The 22,991-nt window shown below is 41.5% G+C and overlaps 1 protein-coding gene across 2 annotated transcripts in view; it reads right to left on the minus strand.

Moving 5' to 3' along the window:
* JAZF1 (JAZF zinc finger 1) overlaps positions 1-22,991 on the minus strand; it is a 125,138-nt gene that overhangs the window by 8,157 nt on the left and 93,990 nt on the right. For both annotated transcript variants that reach the window (XM_053359791.1, XM_053359790.1), the window contains exon 3: positions 13,473-13,669. In XM_053359791.1, coding sequence (XP_053215766.1) covers positions 13,473-13,669 — 197 coding nt within the window. The remainder of the gene's footprint in view (positions 1-13,472; positions 13,670-22,991) is intronic.

A 22,991-nucleotide genomic window follows, 5' to 3' on the forward strand; every position in this document is an offset into this window, starting at 1 on the left:
CAAGGAGAAGGGGGCGACAGAGGACGAGATGGTTGGATAGTGTTTTCGAGGTTACCAGCATGAGTTTGACCAAACTGCGGGAGGCAGTGGAGGACAGAGGTGCCTGGCGTGCTCTGGTCCATGGGGTCACGAAGAGTCGGACACGACTAAACGACTAAACAACAACAACAAGTATATTCACATTGGCCATGTCCTTATGTTAATTTCCAGTTTGCACACCCTACTGTCTGTTGGAACCCATTGTCCTCCCTGCCTTGGAGGAAATAATTCCATCTTTTTTGGGTTGGGGGGGGGAAGAGTCTTTTCCACCAGAGACAGGAAGTCAGTTGCAGCATCAGGTGTTCAAACAAATCTAAATCTACCAGCTGGTACTTACTGCTGATGGGAAGCTTGCTTGTGACATGCTGAAGGGGAAGTTCACTTTGGCCGAGAGACACATTTTTTGGTCTCTGCTCTTTATTTTATTTTTTTGCAATAATAAAACGGGAAATGAACAAGAACAAAAAGTCAACACCTACTTGCCAAGTCAAACCCAGCACTCTCTGACTCAGACTTGTAAAAGGCCGGTTGAAAAAAGAGAGACTTGCCCATCAACATTATGGTTTGCCTTCCCTGCCAGCATCTGGATGTTCTGCTGGCTAGAACCTCCCTTACGAGGAGTCGCTGCTGTTGGAACATACGTATTAATGGTCTCAAATCATTTCTGGTAATGCTCACCGGGGACCAAAGCCATGTAGACTTCAAAGGCGTTTCAACGCAAGAAAAATCGCGCCTCTAATTTTCAAAATTAGATGTCTCACATTTTGTGGGAAGTGGGCATATGTTGATATAAATACACATGTTCTGGAAAGGTGTTAGATAAATATATGCTCACTGGCCACAATCCAAAGAGCTACTTAGGCTCCTACAGTACTGCAGCGGAAGATTCTACTCCCCAAACTCCCACCTCCACTTTGAATAGCCCTGTGCCATATCACAACCTGGTTTTTGAAACGTGACTTCAAAAGCAGTTTGCCATGCAGCAGGAAGTTAGCTGCTGCTGGGGGAAAACAAGTCATAAGCTCTCACCTTCACCTGCTATCAAAACTTGCTTCGATGTTCTTCACATCCTGCCCACCCCCCATTTAAAATCCGCTCTAGCTGTGTAACTCAGTTATGTAAACCCTTCTTTCTCAGTTGTTCTGACCACACTACTTCCTTTCATTCTGCAAAGATGGCTTTTGCCACTGGAGAATTCAAGCTTCTTGCTATTTCTTTCATGAGTGTTAACTCCATTTTGGCCTTTGCTTCTCTGTTTCGCCTTGGAATTTTTGGAACTTAACTTCCAAATAAGCATGCCTACGACTGCAGTCTTCTCGTGAAACTAATTTCCTGCAAACTCAAATTATCTCTCATAAAAAGCACAACTCAGTTCATACTTTGTGTGGCACTTGTAGCTTCATAAAAAAAAGTTTTATGGGAGTACTTATTTTAAGACAACTAATATATGGCTATTGTAACTGCTACTTGAAATAAAATGGGGTAAATTTGTTTTATGATGGAAATTTCTATGTAATACTAATATACTGATCTCCCCCATATACACTCACCATATTTATTTATTATAGATAATATATTCACCTAAGCAAACATCAGGTGGTAAAGCATATTCAGTTTTACAGAATGAAACACTGTTCAGAAGATCATTGCTGGAGGCTGAGAGGACAAACATTTCTCTAAAGCAAAAAAAGTGTGGCTTCTGCTCACCTGCTTGGCAAAGCAGATTATATACATATAAGATGCACAGATTTCATTCTTCTTTACCATCATTATCTCTATACAAGCGGTACATGGGTATTAGACAACTCACTAATTCTACAGCGGATATTTGGTTCCAGGGTGGTTTATAAAATCAAAGTATCAAAAAACAATAGAACCACATCATTAAAAAAAATATATGAGCGGAGAAAAACAGCAGACAGCAAGGAATGTTTTAAAAGTTTGAGAGAATAAACAAGGGCTCAGCTGACATCTAAAAGAAAAGGAAAATTTGTGGCAGACAGTTGTTCCTGGAAGGGTATCAGTCACCTGCTTCACTGCTAACAAGGAAGTGAACACAGAGCAGCCTTGAATGATATGGGAGAAGACACTCCTTCAGGTACTTGGGTACCAAACCATTTAGGGCTTTAAATGTCAATACTAGCACTTCAGATTGGGCTTGGAAGCAGAAAGACTGTCAGTGGAGCTCTTTTAATACTGGTGAGATTTGACCCAATTATGCTGTGCCAATTATAATTCTGGCAGTTTTATTCTGTGCCACCTGAATCTTCCAGACTTTGGCCCTGTCCTGCAGAGACTTCAACTGAAGAACCAATCAAAGCTGGTAATAGGGCACTCTGTGCCACCACAGCTGCTTCTGTTGGCACATGAACATTGAAATGCATGTATATTTGGGCAAAAAGTTCACCCCTCAGCTGCAGAAGATTGACCCAGAGGTCACCAGAATAATGCAATATCTATTCTTTAAAGCAGGTGAGTTTTATGACTCGAAATGGTGACTAAGTAGTAAAAAGAAACACAGATCTGGTATGACTGTAGAGAAAACACATTCTTTTGAAAGTACTTGTTGAACAGAAGTGCTTTGTGGAGAATACCTTGGTTTTAAACCCAGTAGGCTATTAAGGGTTTTCCCTCTCATCAGTAGGCAGCCAGCTTATTAGAAGCAGCAGCACACAAATGTTTGGTAATTGCATAATGCCTGCCCACAGAAGTCTAATACTATCCTTATTCACTTTGATGGAGAAATCTATTTGCTGCAACAAAACTGAGACTGGATTCTAAATCTAAACAGTCTAAGCCAAAGTAGAAGCAATTTTCAGGAAAGGTGTGTTTGAAGTACAAACTTTCCACAGTTTGGAAATCTATGGCCACGTTATAAGCTGAACTCTAAACCTCTTTGAATTCAGGCCTTCCCTAAGGGGTTTTCTGCTGTTGCCATTTCCCCCAACCTTCCACAGCAAATTTACCCTTTCAAGTAGTGAGGGAACCTGTGATGAAGAAGGCTTTCTGGAGACAGGAGTTAGGAGATGTCTCGAAGGTCTCATTCTTAAGCCCTAAGTGTTCCCTGAGCATTCTCAGCATTGTATTTTTCTTGCCAAGGCACATGAGAAGTTTCTCAAGATTATCTCAGACCTGTTTTCAATAAAGCTCAGAAAAATGGAATCAGTTGCAAGGTAAGCCAGCTTGACCATCACTAGTCCAAACACAGACACACAAATCTTGGAACAGTGTAGATGATCCCAGTGCCCCATATCCAATCCTGCAAAACTTGGTTATGTGTTGGGTCTCCCCTTCCTCCACTACTCTATCATAGCAGCATTCCTGCTTTCCTTGTCTCATTCCATACACACACTCTTCCACTATGTTTGAGACTGATAAGGTTGCCTAATAAATTCATTCCATTTTTTTAAAAAATGCCGGAATACAAGCTGATGCAAAATATCTGAACCCTCTGGAGCAGATTTGGAGGGGAAGTGCAGCGGTTGCAGAGTGGAATCCTCATGCCAAATTCCCTTCCCACTGTTCTGCTGGTGGATGCCTTCCATCAGCCAACCAACATCAATTGCATCCTACCTGCAACATTTATTGTATCTGAGACGGTAAGTTTGCTACTGCCAAGGCAACATTCAACATGTCGTGCTACATATACTGCTACAATTTCCACCGATCGTAAAAAAGCAAACAAAAAACAGGCGACACTAAAACATGCATATAAAGTACTGATTCTAGAGAAAAGAAAACAGTCACAAGACATACACAAGACATATGTTCTGTCTACTGGGTTTGATCTCGACACATGCAGCCTGGGTGCTGCAGAGGTGCTAAAAGCACACTGCTACCATTTCAACACACAATGTGCTCTTGACATTTTAAGGGCATGGTGTGCTCATAGTCTCAGGAAGTTATTTTGCATTCTCATATAAACATTTCCCTCCCCCTATCTTGTTTTCTACAAAAAAGACCTTTCAGAAAGGGGAAAGGGCCTTTGGTTTTTATACGCAATGCAGGAAAACATTATCAGCCCAGCCTTGCAATGCTTTAAAACATTCTCAAGCAGCGTCCCTACAGCTTCATTTAAACAAATGCCATCTATTAGCCACTTCCAGCATAGACTTCCTGCAATTAAATAGCAATGTTTTACAGTGCAACTTCTTTTTTTAAAAGATAATTAAAATAAAAGAGCAAATAAAGGAATAAATAAACCCAAGCAGGTCCCTCCCGCCAAAGGTTTATCCTGCAAATTAACTCAGACATAATAAAATTTTCTGGCTGGGGCACAGGCAACAAGAGCAGCTACACCACTGAAAGGGGAAAAATGAAGTTGAGCATTTTCCATTCTCAGTCACTGCAGTGCTAATTGAACACTAGCAAATTATTTCAAAGATCTTTCTGCAAGCCCTCAAGGAAGAATGGACAATTGGAACTACAGGGCAGAAAGACAGTGCATTTAAATGCAAATAAAGCATTCATAAGAGATGCTATTTTGGGTCTGCATTCTTAAGTTTAAAATACAAATCCAGGACAGCATTGCAGTCTTAAGGACTCTTCCGATGCACATGCTGGACTAGCAGTTTATTGTCTTTTTTTCACCCTTTTTCTTTTTAAAAGGAACGTTATCAGGAAACAGATTCATGCTTAAGATAAAGGAGGACAATAAAAAAGCACCTACGTAAATGAACGACAGTTTATATGTTACAAAGATACATTCAAGACCTGTTTTATAACAATAGATTTAAACGTGCTTTATGGCTGTACAAGAGCCATCCAGCCATTTACAGTAGAGGCAATAAAATGTTCCGTCCACATTGCACTCATCTGTGGGGCCTGGGATATGGTTTGCATTTATTTTGGAGGTAGGGCTGACTAAATTACAGCAAGAGTTAAATATGGCCTTGTTGATCAACCTGAGCTTTACAAACCTTTTTGTTGGGGCCCGATTTTAAGAACCGAAGTCATCTTGCTTCAAATTGCAAACCTGACCTTGCAGGTTGCTAGACTTATGGCTAAACCACCGTTTGGAAATCAGCTGATGGTGATTATCAGGGGCAGAAAAACGGTGATTGGTTTGGAAATCCCAGCTAGGTGTAACTTGCAGCATAGGATGTTTATGTAAAGAAATGAAAGGGATTTAGGAGCCTGAGATGGCACCGGTTTGGCAACAAGGCATCTCAGGGGCTTCTTTCCTGAATGTGGTCTTGTTTGATTTTTCATTTACCGGTAATTGTGTTTGACATCCTAACATGGCACCAATCATTGGCCCAGGTGATATAGAAGGAACCCATGCCCGTTCATCTCTCTGTATCACTGTTAGCTTTCTTCCCCTAACATGGTTCCAGTTACAGAAAGGTAGCCGTGTTGGTCTGCCATGTATCTGAAGAAGTGTGCATGCACACGAAAGCTCATACCAAGAACTAACTTAGTTGGTCTTTAAGGTGCTACTGGAAAGAAAAAAATTTTTTTGTTCCCCTAACATGGTTTGTGTGCTTCACTGACAAAGGGCAATCTTCTGAACTAGGAGCCTGGTCCACACACCTCTGAAGTGTTTTTAATATGCATAACAATTACATTTAAAAAAATAATAATTTCCATGTGGGATCACAACCCAGTTACCGTATTTTTCGCTCTATAACACGCACCCGACCATAACACGCACGTAGTTTTTAGAGGAGGAAAATCCGTAGGCATGCCACCCGTAGGCATTCCCTCCATAACACGCACAAACATTTCCCCTTACTTTTTAGGAGGAAAAAAGTGAGTGTTATGGTGCAAAAAATACGGTACTTTAAAGAGCAGCTTTTTGTGTTAAGACTTTTAGACCTTGCTCACCAGAAGTCCTTTCCCTGTAAGAGCAGGCATGGAAGTGAATCCTATGATTTCTATAGCAGAGCAAACAAGCTAAAGTTGGACAACTACCAATATGCTGATAAGGCATTATCCAGATTATGGTTATCAGAAAGGAACGAGCTGGTACACCATGTCAGCTGTGTTTGTAGGGCAAAGTATAAATAAACGTACAAAGAAACATGGAGTGTAAGGAAATCGACTGTGCAAGTGGAAGTTGTTCCACCTGTGCAATGACTTCGTGGGGTTCAGTCCTTAGTCTTTAGGTGTCCCTGGACTCTTTCTTATTTTCTTGGCAAGAGGCTAGCACAGCTATCCTTTTTAGAATATGTGCACTACCAGGCACATGAAATCAATGGAAATTGCTTCTACTGGGAGCATCTGAGCTTCTTGTAGCTTGGCAGGCATAAGAAGCTACGCATAGCTTTTTAAGAAAAGGATGCCTACCAACCAAGTAGTAGTAGTAGTGGTGGTGGTGGTAGTAGTGAAAAAATGATTAGAACTAGAATGCCAGCCTTTCATTTTTCAAACATCTGAAACACAGTATCTACACAGTTATAGAAGAACTCAATGCACTAAACTAAATGATCTTACCACCAGGTTTTCACTGATCACAAAATGAGACCTTTTAAATACTTTATGAATATGAACTAGTGCCATTTGATCTGCGTTTTTCAAACACCGAGGCACTTCATTGCGCCAATACATTAATTGGCTTTCTTTTTGATCCTAAAACACATTGTAATATCATTTACGATGGCTGGATGTTGAAATCTGTATTGGATTAAAATGGACAAAACACTGGCTGTTCATACACTGCTGGGCCAGGTTCTAGGTCTTGTATACCTTAAAGGATACTTTAAAGACCACCTGAGCCCTTATATCCCAATTCACTAACTGAGATCAACCAGAATGGTGAAATCTGCATTGGATTGAAATAGACAAAAGATACTGATACAGACTTTTGTGGTGGTACGTGCTGCTAAATTATATAGAGCTAAAAGGCTTATCTTGATACTAGAGTTATACTGAAGTGGACTTTAAAGTACACAGGGATAAAATTTTGGCTACTGTACTAATATGTTATTACATTATTCACAGTTGATGTTCTTAATCTTACCTGTTGCAGCGAGTGTAAATAATGCGCACTAGACAAACAGTATACAGTGGTACCTCGGGTTAAGTACTTAACCCATTCTGGAGGTCCGTTCTTAACCTGAAGCACCACTTTAGCTAATGGGGCCTCCTGCTGCTGCTGCGCCGCTGGAGCATGATTTCTGTTCTCATCCTGAAGCAAAGTTCTTAACCCGACTTACTATTTCTGGGTTAGCAGAGTCTGTAACCTGAAGCGTATGTAACCTGAAGCGTATGTAACCCGAGGTAGTACTGTAATGGAAATGGCACATAGCGACAGTGCTATTTTATGGAAAGAAAAAGTAAAACACAACAACAGTGGACCACACCTTTCTAGGCAGCCCGGCAACATGTATAAGGGCTACATCAGTGGTTCTGCTGCATGGAGGTATATACATGCTTGAAAGGCACCTTAAGACGAAAGGCCATATTTCTGCTGCAGCTTTGTAGAATGGAAATCACAACGAGTGATGACTTTATGAGCTTGGTCTAGACAAGAGGGTTACTCTTTGGTGAAATTGCTCCTTGGGGAGGTTACTGTGAAAATTCCCATACAACTAATTACCAAGCCACTGGGGTTTGCTACTGAAAAAAGGATTTGGCTTTGAGAAAGGAAGCCTGCAATGCAGCAACTCTTGTCATCATGTCCAGATTTTACTTCAGTGGCACAGCAAGGATACTATGAACAAGGGAAAGGGAAACAACAGTAAAGAACAATAAAAAGGCAGGATTAAATAAGAAAATGGCCTCAGGCGGGGTAGATAAGAAGGGAAGGTTATGTTCTTGTAATTGTTTGATGCAGTGCTTCCTCCAACTACCTTCCTACAAAGTTAGATTTCACACAGCCGGCAGGGAGCCCACCTACCAGGTGGCAGGAAACCTAAAATCCCAGAATCACAGGAGGCTGACACAGAGCCAGGCTCAGCACACATGTTGTCCATCAGTGCTTTAATATATTAACAGAATTAGGTGAGATCCATCAATGGCATTACAATAACAACAAAATCTAACAAATGGATTATGTCAGGAAAACAACAAAAGGATGACCAACCACGTCTAATTTTAACTGTGCACCATTCTGCCCCCCGTCCCCGCTGCTTTCTAACCATTAAAAGTATTTAATTTATTTGAAGTCCACACAAAGAGAGAGGCTTAGATTTCATTCACTTTGAAGCATGGAAGGAAATGTGAAGAACATTTATCATGCAAGTTTCACAACCTCTGTCCAGCTGAAATCCTATTACAGTGGTACCTTGGTTTACAAACTTAATCCGTTCCGGAAGTCTGTTCTTAAACCAAAGCGTTCTTAAACCAAGGTGTGCTTTCCCATAGCAACGGGGGACTCAATTTACAAATGGAACACACTCAACAGGAAGCGAAACATGTTCTTATTCCAAGGCAAAGTTCACAAACCAAAACACCTACTTCCAGGTTTGCAGCGTTCTTAATCCAAGTTGTTCATAAACTAAGCTGTTCTTAAACCAAGGTACCACAGTATGGGGAGAGGAAGGGGTTTTGAAGCACCTTCCCATATTACTTTTCAAGAAACATTCACCAGTCATTTGTGTATGTGCAAATGCAATCTGGCCAGAGGAGTTGATCCCTTTTTAATCTCCCCATCAGCACAGCTTATGGATCTATTTAGAGGTGGTGGTTAGGGCCGGGTGATATATTGATATCTTGTGATATTGGCAGTGCTTTTTCCCCCTTAAAAAATGTTTAGGGGTACTATCATTTTGACTCAAGAAAATCACCATTTTATAGTTCAAATCTGGAAAAACAAATACAGTAAATGGACAAAAGTACAAAGATTCACAAAATGTTTAGGGGTATGGGTTCCCCCTGTGTCCCCCAGAAAAACAACAACACTGGAACGGATTAATCCATTTTGCATTACTTTCTATGGGAAAGCGTGCCTTGGTTTTGGAACGCTTTGGTTTTGGAATGGACTTCTGGAACAGATTAAGTTTGAGAACTAAGGTACCACTGTATATTGATTTCAATAGGGCCCAATTTCAACTAACTTAGGCTGGATTCAAGTACCGCTGCATGTACATATTTTTTTTTTTTTTTGAAATTATAACATTTTAGGTGATGTGTCTGTATTTTCTACATGAGCCAGGGAAGAGCACAACAGAGGTCCCTAGCCTATAAGGAATGTTCTGTGGTTTACATTTGAAATGAGAGGTTGTGGTGCCTGCATGTTACACATACACTGACTAACCACATGCTTATTTTCAAAAGAATTCCTTTTGACTCATATAGGCAATTGGTTTTAATTTGCTTAGGGTAGCCAAATAATAGGCAAGCGGCTGCTTCTACCAGTGCAATTAAGAGTACGGACATGCAAAATATTTTCTCCCCCAAATCTAAACACCACTTTGTTAATTCACACTTTGCTATTTGGCACACTCCATAACTCACCTGTAAAAAAGTGGCAGCCAGCCCAGCCGTATGCGAAGATTAAATAAAAGAACTATTTAATGAAGTTTCATATTACTACTCTCTTATTACTGGTACAAATTGTTCTGTAGGAGAGCACCTAATTTAGTGAGCTAGCCCAAATTAAAAATAAACTCCGCTTTTTCAAGAAAATTAACATAGGGAGCTCATTTTTTAGATATATAAAAAACAGTACGTGTCCAATAAGGCACTGCACTAACAAAGCCCTGAGCATTATGGCTCCAGCTGAGTGGAAGGACATATGTTTATGCTTATTTTAAGAACTTTATTTATGACACAAATGATTGGGAATAGTTTGCAGGGTAAAATAAATAATAATTTTGCAGCAAGAGAATGGAAACGCTGGCCTTATTTATTTTACTCTTCTAGCCCACCCGGTTCTTGAAGGTCAAGTCACAGATAGGGTTTTTCTGCGGTAGGTAAGCCACCATGCTTCCAAGATGAGAAACTGAGGCTGAAATATAGCAACTTAGCCAAAGCTAAATGTCTTCACAACACACCCATCACAAGATCCAGGTGCATGTATTGCCTGTTCTGCCCACATTGTAAGCCAGAGACCAAAGCCCCCCCCCCCTAAATATTGTGGCACGGAAAACCAGACCGAAAGGAGGTGGACCAAAAGCGCTTCTAAAGGACATTTAGGAAAGATATAGATGCTTTGACGGTGACAAGTGTCAAAGAGTTTGTTCCATAAATGCAAATGTCCATTTCCTGGGCGAGCTACTCAAGTAGGAATACAACTCCAGCCACTTTTAGGCGCAGCTAATTTTCTGGATCCATTTCAATCTGTTTTCAGACCTGGTCTTGGCCTTGACAGATGCCCTCTAATAAGAGAAAGACAGTGGGGGGGGGGGTGACCCTGCTAATACTCCTGGGTCAGCTTTTGATACCATCATAAACACGGTAAGCTGCTGGGTTGGAAATAGGGGGCCTAGCTTTTTCTCTCTTATCAGGAAGGCTCAGGGGTGCCAACTTGGAATAAAATATTGGGCAGGGGGACAGGTGAGTCCCGCCCCACATAACTGATCACAAGATGCGGTGCACACACACTGTCAGGGACAGTGCTGTGGAGGATCCTGAATCTTCACAGGAGCAGTGGGACAGAATAGATTTGGAACAGCGGTCTGCAGAGGGACATAGTCCAGAAGACAGAATCTGGGAAGAACCGGGTAGTGAACAGCTAGGAGAAGAAGGACTGGGAGAGAGAGAGCTAACAGACTCTCTCTCGCTGGAAAGCATACATCCGTCCAGCCTAAGGTCACCACAAGCTGATAAGGCGGCAGCACAGAAAGCAAAGTGGTTGCGAGATCAGGTTGCGAGATGCAGAAGTGACACGGATGACTAGGGGGCAAGTGGGTGGGAGCACCTTTGTCCAAGGAATGGCTGCTTTGTTCTCTCGCTGTGCTGATTAAAATCTCTAAATCGTAAGAGACTGTTTTCGCTTTGTTCTGCTTATCTACTGCCAAAAGGGGGGAGGAAACTAGTCCTTGAAGCCTGGCACCATTTGAATGGCAATGCCCATCAACTGGGGGAGCAGCCCCCTCCAATATTTTATTGGGGGGCAGCAAAGGGACCTCAGCCCCTAGGAGTTGGCTTCTATGGGGGCGGGTGATTGAAGAGGAGATGTGGGGGTCTACTGTTTGCCCCCATGGCATTTATGCTGGTGTTCTACACGGATCCATCATGTTCTCCATGGTTCTTAATATGTGTATGGAATCACTGAGTGAAACTATCTGGGAATCTAACAAGAGAGTCCTAAAAGAAGGTCTGAGATCAGTAGTGGACTGGACGAGGATCAATAAACTGAAGCCCAATCCTGATAAAACTGAGGTATCATTGAAGGGTGGTTCATCTGCTCAGGGAGGTGAGTGTTTAAGCTGTTCAGGATTTGGCTGCACTCCCAATGAAGGATCTGGTTCACACTATTGCTGGAATCTCAAGTGGCATCAGCTGCATGGAGCACCATTCCAGTTAGACAGATGTAATGCACTGTACATGTGGCTGCCTTTAAAGACTGCTCACAAACTGCAAAATATAGCCATTAGGCTGGACAAAGACCTTTTTTTTTTGCCAAGCTTTTAAATACTGTTTTAAGGCTTTTTTAAAAAACCTATTTACCTGTTGTTTTGTTGCTGTTTTAAGGCTGTAGTGTTATTATTCCTTACACTGTTTTCAATATTGTAAGCTGCCCTGGAAATGTTTAAATTAAACGATGGGATGCTAATTTTAAAAATAAATGTGATCTAGCCAGTGAGAGTACCAACGTATGTGTCCATATTGTGCCATCATATAGGTGTTCTCAAAGGGACATGGTATAGTCACAGCAGCCAAGCCATTTAACACTTTGTAAGTCAGAACCAGCGCTGCAGGGGTCTGCACAGTTTAAAGTAAAAAAAAAAGGGAGCAATTGCCGAAATTTGACTCCCCATCTCCTTTTCAAGTTTAATGATTGATGAGTTGTTTGAGATATGTCTAGCCAAACATGCTATTCTGTTTCTGCTATCAGGGTGGGCCCCCGCCATTTACACCTGCCACACAAGTAGGCAAGGTGACTTGGAAAGCAAAGATATATGCACATTGTAAAACTGAATGAGGGTGGCCAAAAGCCATTTTTTCAAAGAACAAAAAGTACAATAAGAGGTTTTTAAAATGCAGAGTTGGAACGCACAGATGATCTGCACACGCTGCGAAACAGAATAAATGGGGGAAAGGCGGCCAAGAGCCATTTTTAAAAAACAAAAAAGCAGAAGGAGAGGTTTTTAAACAAAACATTGAAAAGCATTTTGTGGAAAAAGGAGAGTCACTGGGAACACAGAAGGTAGCATTAAACTATGGGTTCACGATTTACGAGTGGACCACAAACTCATACCAGGCCGATATTAGTTACCTAGTTTTACTGAATATAATTCATTTAAAAAAAATCTATTGCAAGTATGAAAGGTCCAGGGATTATGGGTTTCAAATAAATCCATACAACTCAGAAAGTGGTTTAATTAAACAAAAAATATGGGGTCATTATTTCTCAGCCATACTCAGTAGCTTCTTTCATTTAAAAATGAGTTATATGCAAAGATTCTTAAGAACGTCAGAAAGATGTTTAATATAAAACCATATTAATATTATGGAAATCAATTTGGAAATGCTATTGTTTTAAACACACACAAATATTTAACATCCAAAGATTTAAAATGTAGGACCTAATGAACTTGCACTTTTACAAGCACCGTATAAAGCTCATGTTGCAATTCCAGAGAATCTATCTTTTTGTGTGGCAGCACCTATACTTTGGAACATTAGCCAGGTGCCCTCACAATACACACTTTTTTTATTTCAGCAAGGCATATAATTTATATATATATATATATATAAGTTGCACTGATTTTACAGGGACGCAAATTGTCTATAAGGGCAACAGGAACATCACCTTTTCACCTCTTCCCAAGTTTAGTATGAGATTCCCCTTTTTTCAGATTCTACACAACCCATTTTGCTCCGTTTCCCTTACTTCACGTTGCACCGCAATTAGCAAAATGACAATACAGTGGTACCTCAGGTTAATAACTTAATTCATTCTGGAGGTCCGTTCTTAACCTGAATTTTTTCTTAACCTGAAGCACCACTTTAGCTAATGGGGCTTCCCACTGCTGCCGCGCTGCCAGAGCACGATTTCTGTTCTCATCCTGAAGCAAAGTTCTTAAACCAAGGTACTATTTCTGGGTTAGCGGAGTCTGTAACCTGAAGCATCTGTAACCCGAGGTACCACTGTAGATAAATTAGGTACAAAAACCAAACAGAAGCCCAGTCACACCTGTCGGGAACCTCATTTTGGTTTGTGAAACAGAATCTGACCGTAACACACATGAAATTTATTTCCCAGTAGAAAATAGAATGCAAAGAAATCACAACGTGCCCTTCTTTATGGCTGCATGCCAAACTACTCAATCTTTCAATGGTACACTGCAGTCGCTCAATGCTTTGAAACCAACTCCTCTTACCTGTGGGTGTGCTGCTGCGAAACGACGAGGAGGGGGTAATGGGTGGCGTGACTGGCGGAGTAAGGCTCCCACTGCTGTGGCGTGGAGGAGTAGATACGTTTCCCCGGGACACCGAACTTGAAAGAGTCAGGGAGAGTTTAGGCTGGATTTTCTTCTTCAGGGATTCCTGCTCTCGCCGCGCTGCATCAGTCATAAACCTGCAACAATGGTGATGCCAATGGGTAAGAGGAAAATCGTTGTGAAACAGGAGTGCTGAACAAACATTCAGTACTTGGTGCTACTTCTCAAGTTATGTTTCTGAAGCTATGGCTTCCACAAGTTGCCAGGACTTGAACTGAGATTCCAACTAAAGATCAGGAAGAGCTTTCTGATAGTAATTGCTGCTGGACCGTGGAATGGTCTCCCCTTGGAGGTTGTAGACTCTCCTTCCTTGGAGGTTGTAAAGCTTAGGTTGGATGGCCATCTGTCATGGATGCCTTAGCTGAGGTTCCTGCATTGCAGGGAGTTGTTGACCTTTGGGGTCCCTTCCAACTCTATGATTCTGTATCACTTGCAGTTTTTGATTCATGGCATATGTACTCCAATCATTTAAAACAACCACTGAGATTCTATGACATAAGTGCAGCACAGGCAATGGGGTCTCACACAGATACAGGTGGATGGCAGTTTTTAGCATGTTATACATGTGACATTTTCAAAGTTAATTAAAGGGGGGGGGGTTGGCCCACCTAAAAAAAAGCAGCACTGCATCAGTCAGGGTGCTGAACTAGAAGATAAATGCATTTTACAAAAGGACTTATAAACTGTCAACTGGACACTCATTTCTAAAAAAATGAGAATTGACATACAAAGATTCCCTTCACATTCCACCAATGCTATTCTCCTGCTTTGTGACCCACTATTAGACACCTGCTCCCTGAGCCATTGTGACATAATGATGATGTCAACTCCTGTGTTCTGTTAGTTCTACAGTTCTACTCCCACTGCTGTCTCAGCTGTATCCCTGGTGAGAGTTAAACACGTTCCAGTTGCAGGGAAGTGAAGGGAGATGGATAAAGAAAACTACCAGCAGGACTCAGAGAAGAGAAGGGAACTGGATATACCCTGGGGGGCCACATAACTGTCTGTGAAATGCAAACCATTCAAGCCATACTATTTTAAATACAAGCATGCTGTTTTAAGTTGCTTGTGGATTGCCCTGGTTATATTAAGGGGATTTGTCTTACAGTAAAGCTGCACTTACTAAAGAGGAAAGTAAAAAATGGGCATTACCGATACATTACTTCTCCACTTAAGTTTCTGATGGTACTGAGGTAGCTCCTCATCACTATACACACACACACACACACACACACACACACACAGTCATACCTCGAGTTGAATACGCTTTGGGTTGAGCGTGTTCAAGTTGCGCTCTGCGGCAACCCGGAAGTAACAGTGCGTTACTTCCGGGTTTTGCTGCTTGCGCATGAGCAGATGCTCAAAATGACGTCACGCGCATGCGTGGTAGCGGCAAAACGTGACCCACGCACGTGCAGAGGCGCTGTCACATCTTGCGTTCCATTTGGGATGCGAACGGGGCTCCGGAACGGATCCCGTTCGCATCCTGAGGTACCAGTGTGTGTGTGTGTGTGTGTGTGTGTGTGTGTGTGTGTACTGGTTCTGATGTTCTGTGAGGGAGGGCATCACGCAAGAAGCCAAGAATGACAGTGGAGAAGGTGGGACTTTGAAGGATGAGGAATGGATCCCTATATATCAGGGCTCGGGAGCCTCAAGTGCAGGGGCCTGAGGAGTCCCATCGCTCAGCCCAAACACTGAAGTCCTCCTCCAAGGGTCTTCCGGAGGTTCCCTCACTGTGAGAAGTTAGGTTACAGGGAACCAGGCAGAGGGCCTTCTCGATAGTGGCGCCCTCCCTGTGGAATGCCCTCCCTTCAGATGTCAAGGAGATAAACAACTATCTGACTTTTAGAAGACACCTGAAAGCAGCCCTGTATAGGGAAGTTTTTAATGTTTGACATTTTACTATATTTTTATATGTACTGTAAGCCACCCAGAGCGGCTGGGGAAATCCAGGCAGATGGGCGGGGCATTATTATTATTATTATTATTATTATTATTATTAGTCAAGGCCTCTTGGGACTCTCTTGGCCATACCCTCCCTCCACAGGCCACACCTCTCACCAGCCCTACTGCATACCCTCCTTCAGGGTTTTTTGACTGGTTGGGATATGTTATTGAACTGATAATGCCTCTTGGTTGCCTGGATAGAAGATAGAAAGGAGTGTGTGTAGATACTAACCTCTTGTACAGAGGCAACATTTGCACCATTGCTTTCCCCATTTTTGCCTCTTGCCCCACCTACCACCACAAGCATGTGGTCCTCAGAAGCTTGCCCAGATGGGAATGCGGGTCTTGGGTTGAATAAGGTTCCCCACCCTTGCTATATTTCATGGCAAGGTCAGAGGCCCGGCTTTTCTCCGTCTCAAGCAGCATCTCATAGCTTCGCTTTCTCCCACAAGACACCATTGTTTCCATTTGACTGCTACGGGGAAACATGAATCTTCTCGTTTTCCATAGTGCTATAATAATGCACCAACAGATTGTGATCACTACACTCATTTGCTATCAAGTTTTTCAACAACCAAAGCGGACCTCAAGAATTCCTCTCTGAATGACCTTTTCTCTACAGGATACCTTACAGGACAATTTAATGTGTAACAGAGCAGCGTCCCAAAGTATGGGCAGCCATTAAGTAACTAGGCGAAACTAAATGTTCTAGACACAAAACATAATTTTTTCAAAAAATAATGCTGATAGATTACACAAACTAGATAATGTAACCATCAAGCCATCCATTAAAGCCAAAAGTTAATCAATTGCCAGGAAAACAAATTACTCCAGATATTAAGGAGCCAGCCATTCTTTTGTGCTCTGTTTTCCTCCTGCAGTTACCTCTCCAGATGAAGCTTTTTCCAAGTGGGGATAACCCTTTCAAGCATGTCCTCTTACAATGCTAACTACCTTCTGTCTACCTTTCAGCAGTTAATTACCAAACTTGTCATTAATTACTGACAACAACCCATTTCATATGGACCGCTGCATCAACTAGAAGAAATGTCTTCTATTCTGGCTGCTGCAGGGAGGGGTTGGTGGTGCAGTTATTAGCTTGCCCAGACTAATTTTTCAAAAGGCTGAATAAAAATGGTGCAATAAACCACTGAGTACAGTTTAATGTAGCAATTATCATCCCAGAATTCACCTTCACAGCAGTTAACAGCTAGCTTGTTAGGGCATTCATCAGCCTTGCTTTTGCTTTGGATCATTAATTAACAAACCAGTTGTCACTTGCTGCTAACAATACATACTTGATGTGTTACTGCTTAATAATAGGAAATAGCTTTATGGACGCTTATATTTCATTCCACATCCTCTTTGTAACATGGTTCAGATGCCTTAGTGTATTGTACAGTAATAATAATAGTAAAAATCTTTAAAAGATGTATTGCACATTATTGGGCTGGACAGAGCAATATCTCTTTAATTAAATGCATTTATGCTGTATTTAAAACATATTTTGAAGCACGCCATTAATTGCTTAATTTATTCCAGACTGCACCACTCCTATTCAGTGACATGAAAGAAGCTTAAGAGTGCAAAGCTCACCAGGGAAAAGATTTCAGGGGCAATCCAGTCTTTCCTCCACTAGGCCTACAAGGCTTTATAGAGCACTAGGGCGATGGCAGCTGGTGCTGTGATCAGGACCACATTAGGCCTCATGCCATCACAAAAGCCTCACCCACACCCAGAAAGCGCCACATGTTTGGCTGGCAAAATGGGAAGCTCTGTTCTAGGAGAGTGACCCAGGCATCACTCTGCAGGCAGCAGAGGTTGACAGAGCTCACAAGAGAGACACTTCCATCCAGCCCAGCAGAGCAACCCCCAGCTCAGCAGAGTTGGATTTCTCTGCCAAACTTTAAAAAATAAAATAAAATAAATACATATAAGTTTAATTTAATTGAGAGGAAATTTCAAAATCAAAGCGTGGAAACTGTTGGAAGGGCAGAACCTTGTCTTAGCAAGTGGAATATCTGGGCGGAATCCTTGCAAGAACAAGAAAAGTTATGCTGACCCCTCAAGATGTGTGAGATGTGTGAGATAGAGGCTGAAAGGAGCAGGCTGGTGGGTCAACCTGAGAGCCTGACTCAGCACAGCGCAGGAAACTGAAGAAGAATAGACGTCTGAAGTCTGCTTAGGCAGGACAAAGACTACACAATCCCAGGGTTTAACGAAATACCCAGGAAATTCTATCTCTGGTGACATGAAGAGTACTTCCTCAAAGCAGAAAATAACCTAGTAAGCCACCTTGAAAACGGAAGGCTGCTACAATATATTGCTGCTGCTTGTGATTTCCACAACACATATCAATAAAAAATTACACTAGCAGCCTGACACTATGCTCATTTACTCAGAAGTAAATTCTACTTTATTCGGTGGGCTCTACTTTCAAGTAAGTGTTCTTAGGACTGCACCATGAGTCTTTGTTCCCACTACAGGAACATAACAGGAAGTTTGTTGCTAATCCAAACGTAGGGTTGTATCCATTCCAGTGTTAGTCTCACTCAAAGTAAACCCACTGAAATAGATGAGCATGACCAACAGGCCCAGCTTAGCAGGAGATGAACCCACAGAATTCATGTTTTGGCATGTTATGAGATGAAGTCTAAACTGCATTTTTTCAAAATGGCCTCTGTTAGTCATACTGAGATGGCATGCACAAGTCCTGCATATCTGTATATCCTTATGTTGTAGCTGTACCCCAAAGTCATGACTGGTACAAGCAGATTATCAAAGCTACTTCATTTTGGTGTTCATTTTCAAAGCAAATCATACACTGTGCTAAGATGGTAAGTTTCAAGCACTGTAAAACCAATCACTATTAACATACAACTTTTTTTAAAAAAAACGCAGGCATTTTATGAGACATTAAATTTACCTGGCACAGAAGGAGTCATAAATATATGTAGATTGAACCAGGAGATATAAATATATCAAGAGGATATACAGGAAATCCAATTAACCAAAATGCATACTATTTTTCAAGACATTGCCTAATTTCTTTCATGTTGTCAGTCTTCACACTCTGCGTGTCAGCTTCATAATTCATCTGCCACTCAGCAAATTATTTTTAACCATAAGCTTCTTAGATAAGATGCCTGTCATTCTTCTAAAAAAAGCAGCAGCAGAGCATTTTTGAATACAGAATTGCTTGGCCTTGATTTCTTCTAGATTTAAAACAATGATTTGACATTAAGGCCACATTTATACCATACATTTAACACACCATGATACCACTCTAAACAGTCATGGCTTCCCTCAAAGAATTCTGGCAACTATAGTTTATTAAGGGTTCTGAGAACAGTTCTGAGACCCCCGTTTACACATTAAACAACAGTTACGTATGAAATGAATACCACACACAAAAGCTTCAGTTCTGTGCTTAGTGTTACAGGCAAAATGATGAGTCTTCTTAATAACATGGTACTTCCAAAGGAGAAAAACACTGATGAATCTCACACACCAATGGGAAACTCATTTTTCAAATCATGGGTCCTTATGTAGCCAAAGTAATGCTATACATACCCTTCAAGTGTCCCGGTTTTCCAGGGACAGTCCCAGAGTTATGAAAGCCATCCCGGCTTCTGATTTGATCCCAGAATGTCCCTGTTTTCCTTGCCAGTGCTGCCGCTGCCAATCTTGAGTAGCAGCTGGCACTTGTCCCAAGCGGCGGCAAGGGAGCATCCTTGGCCATTGCTACCCAACTCCTTCCTTGGGTAGCTCATAGTGGCCGCAGGACAACAGGTGAGGCTACCACTGCTGAGGCCCAGCCCCATGTACTGGCTCTGACGGTCAGACAAAGAGCAGGGCTGCCCTGGACGGGACAAAAGGAGCGGAGCTGAATGCAATCAGTCTTGATTTGTTTAAAAAAAACATTTGTGCAGTCGCATCTAATCTTGCCCCTATTCTAACTATTTATTGGTGTGTGGTTTTTTGTGTGCAAATCTACCAATGAATAAAATAAAATAAAATCAGGATTAAGGGGTTTTCTCAAGAAAGTGGCGGGTGTATGTGCTGTGTTGCATGAGTGTAGCATTGGTGGCACTTGCCCTTCATCAAATAGGAGATGCTTGGGGGTTGGTGGCCAAAATGGGGGGGTTGAGAAGGGTGAGTTGGAGTGAGAAATGTTCCTATTTTCATGAGGAACGTTAGAGGGTATATATTATATATGCATGGAATGGAGGTATCGGCAGGCTTAGGGAACCAAAAAGTTTGCAAGTAGTACAAAAAACCCCACACCTCACCATGGTGTGTGTGGGGGGGCAACTAAAGAAGGAAACCCACCAAATGGGGCAAAGAACAGGCAGCATGCTCAGTTGCCACATAATGTTGACTGTTGGCGGTGGGGCTGGAAAATGCATTTCCCCCCACATTTCACAATACAGTCGTACCTCAGAAGTCGAACAGAATCCATTTCAGAAATCCGTTCAACTTCCGAAACATTTGACTTCCAAAGCGTGGCTTCTGATTGGCTGCAGGAAGCTGCAGCCAATCGGAAGCTGTGGAAGCCCTGATGGATGTTTGGCTTCCGAAAGAACGTTCGAAAACCACTCACTTCTGGTTTTCAATCATTCGGGAGCCGGAACATTTGACTCCCAAGGTGTTTGGGAGCCAAGGTATGACTGTATGTTTTGTTGACAGTCTTTGTTAAGTTCCCATTGAGATGGTAAGCTTGCCCCTCTTCAGAGTGCGTGTGAGGACTCCTTCCCGCCACCCCAAAAAATCCACATAAAATCCTAGATGTCACCTTTAGTCTAGCCTTCCCTCTGACATGATAGTTTTCTAGTGAAAATTGTTTTTGCTTCGTTTTTTAAATTGATGAGTATCTATCAAAGAAGTCTGGGAATTGTAGTTCTGTGAGGGGAATAGGAGTCTCCTAACAACTTTTAACAAATTGCAGCTCCCGGATATTTTTTTTCGGAGGGGGGGAGTGGTAACATGGTGCTTTAAATGTATGCTACGAAGGTGTCAACTGTTATTATAAGGCTTTTAAAAAAATGAGTATTACAAGGGCAATCTGTCCTGCTAGCGTCATAACCATGGATCAAATAAATTGAGGTATGTTTGTGAGAGCACACTTCAGTTTCTATGGTTTCATTCCCAACCCCTTCGATGGACTCGCTGTCTTACTTTGGACAATTATTTCCCAAGCGCAACTTTCCCAAGCACAACTAAAGTTGGATAATTTACAAGCTAGTGCAACAAAGTTCTTTTAAATGTAAACCTAATAGAGATGAAATGATAAATAGGAGCCACAGCAAAAGGTGAAAACATAGTTGGGGGCATGTGTATCTTTGAAGAAATCAATTAATCCTGTTGCTTCCCACTTCCTCTGGAATTACGGGAAGACCTGTAACAATCTGCTGTGATAGGAAAGGACTGCCATTTGAAGAAGAATACCCTCTGTCTGAGTCAGACCGCAGGAAGTTCCTTGAGCGTTGCTTGATCTGCTTCATCATCACTATCGTGTAAATCGGGGGCTGTTGTTTTTAAATTTATTTCAAGTGAAAAAAAGGTCAGGAAATGGGAGTGTAAAATACACTGTGCTGTACAACCGTACCATAATACATAGTGATACAAGGGGAAAATATGCAGCGCAATTTAGGAAGGCCTTCTTGTAAGTGGGGAAAAATGCATAAATTGCCATTTTAATTAATTTCCTAATGTAAAGCACAGCTGCAGTAAAGTTGGCAAATATAAGTCACCTTTACAGTTTGCGTTTCTCAAATGAAATCATGCTTTTTAATTGGGTCTTAATGTGTGCGAAGCTATGTTTTATTTACTCGCTATTACAATATCAGCATTTTTATACTTTCTGCTTGCTTGTGCAAACAAACTTTATTAATACATATATCTGAATGCTCTAATCTCGGTTACAATGTACCAGTTTGAGTTTCAACAATTAACTGGCCTTTTTTTGTGGACCCCCGCTGCTATGTGAACTAGCTGTAGGCTATTAAAATAATGAGTCCGGACTGAGTCATCTGATCTCATGCTTGGTGCAAAGCCTGAGGAAAAGGACTTTGCCCACAATTCCTAGTCTGTTTACCAGACTAAGCCCAGACTGTTGGGAGCTTTGTCCAAGAACTCCCTTCCCCCTCCCATGCATAACATGGTATAACAGAGCCCTCTGGAGGTCAGTATTATTGCTTTGCCCATTCAAAACTATTTTGCCCTCCAAACAATGTAGAATAGTCTCTTCAAAGTCTATTATGGCAACAAAGGCTAAAATAGCACACACCCTTGTGAAATAGAACAACCCCTCCACCCTTGTAGGATTTTTTTTATCAATAAAAACAACTATGTTTTGGGTGCATCTATATTTTTGATGCAGAGAAAATATGCCATTCTGGAAAAAAAGTACAAACTGATCTTGTTATGTTGTCAGCAAGTGTAAGGTAGGTCACAGATAGCCAAGCCAGAGAATGTTGGATCAGAATAAGGAAATGCTTTGTTCTATTAAAAGAAATATTGCAGAACTTACAAAACATTCAAGAAAGAAAACGTTTTCTTACAACTGCATAAATAAGTTTTTGAGTGTCATTTATTTAAAAAGTGACCTTGTGCTTTGATATAACACACATAAGCCCTTTGATTTCCTGCCCACAGTCTCACTAATATGCTACAGGGCCTTAACTTGTAATGGAAGAATAAACAATTTAGATTGCGATATTCATCCTTCTGTCAGATATATGATATCAAACGTATTTGTAAATTCGCATTTCAAAATATATTGTGACATATCTTACTATAAAGATTTCCCTCTACCATTCATTGAAGGTAGTGATCTAGCAATGAAAACGTGCAAATCCTCTAAATTCTTATAGAGCAAAAGCACTTCAAATTTACAAGTTTCCAGTAAATGTCTCCATATATGTAGGCCAATGTATTTTACACAGACCTACTTGTGATAAATCTATTGTGCACCAGGTCTAGAGCGTCACCTTTTCCCCGAAAGCATTATCTAAAACTGCTCAACTCTTTCCAGATCCCTTCTAAAAAACTGTTACATCAAAGCTCAAAGATTCCTACATATGAAAAGAATTCTGCTTAATAAAGAACTTGGCTTCAAGCAGGATGAACAGAATTAAAATGAAGTGAAACCATATAAAATATCTTGATATAGTTGGTGTATATCAAATCTTTACAAAGATTATCAGAAATTAGAAACAATGGATGGTACCCTTTGGAGCATAGCTATAAAACTGTGATGACAGAAAGAGAGAGAAACAGAGAACAAGCACATCCAAGCAATGTTGTTGTTTAGTCGTTTAGTCGTGTCCGACTCTTCATGACCCCATGGACCAGAGAACGCCAGGCACCTCTGTCCTCCACTGCCTCCCGCAGTTTGGTCAAACTCATGCTGGTAACCTCGAAAACACTATCCAACCATCTCGTCCTCTG

The sequence above is a fragment of the Podarcis raffonei genome, chromosome 12 (genome assembly GCF_027172205.1).
Source record: "Podarcis raffonei isolate rPodRaf1 chromosome 12, rPodRaf1.pri, whole genome shotgun sequence".
Lineage (NCBI taxonomy): Eukaryota > Metazoa > Chordata > Lepidosauria > Squamata > Lacertidae > Podarcis > Podarcis raffonei.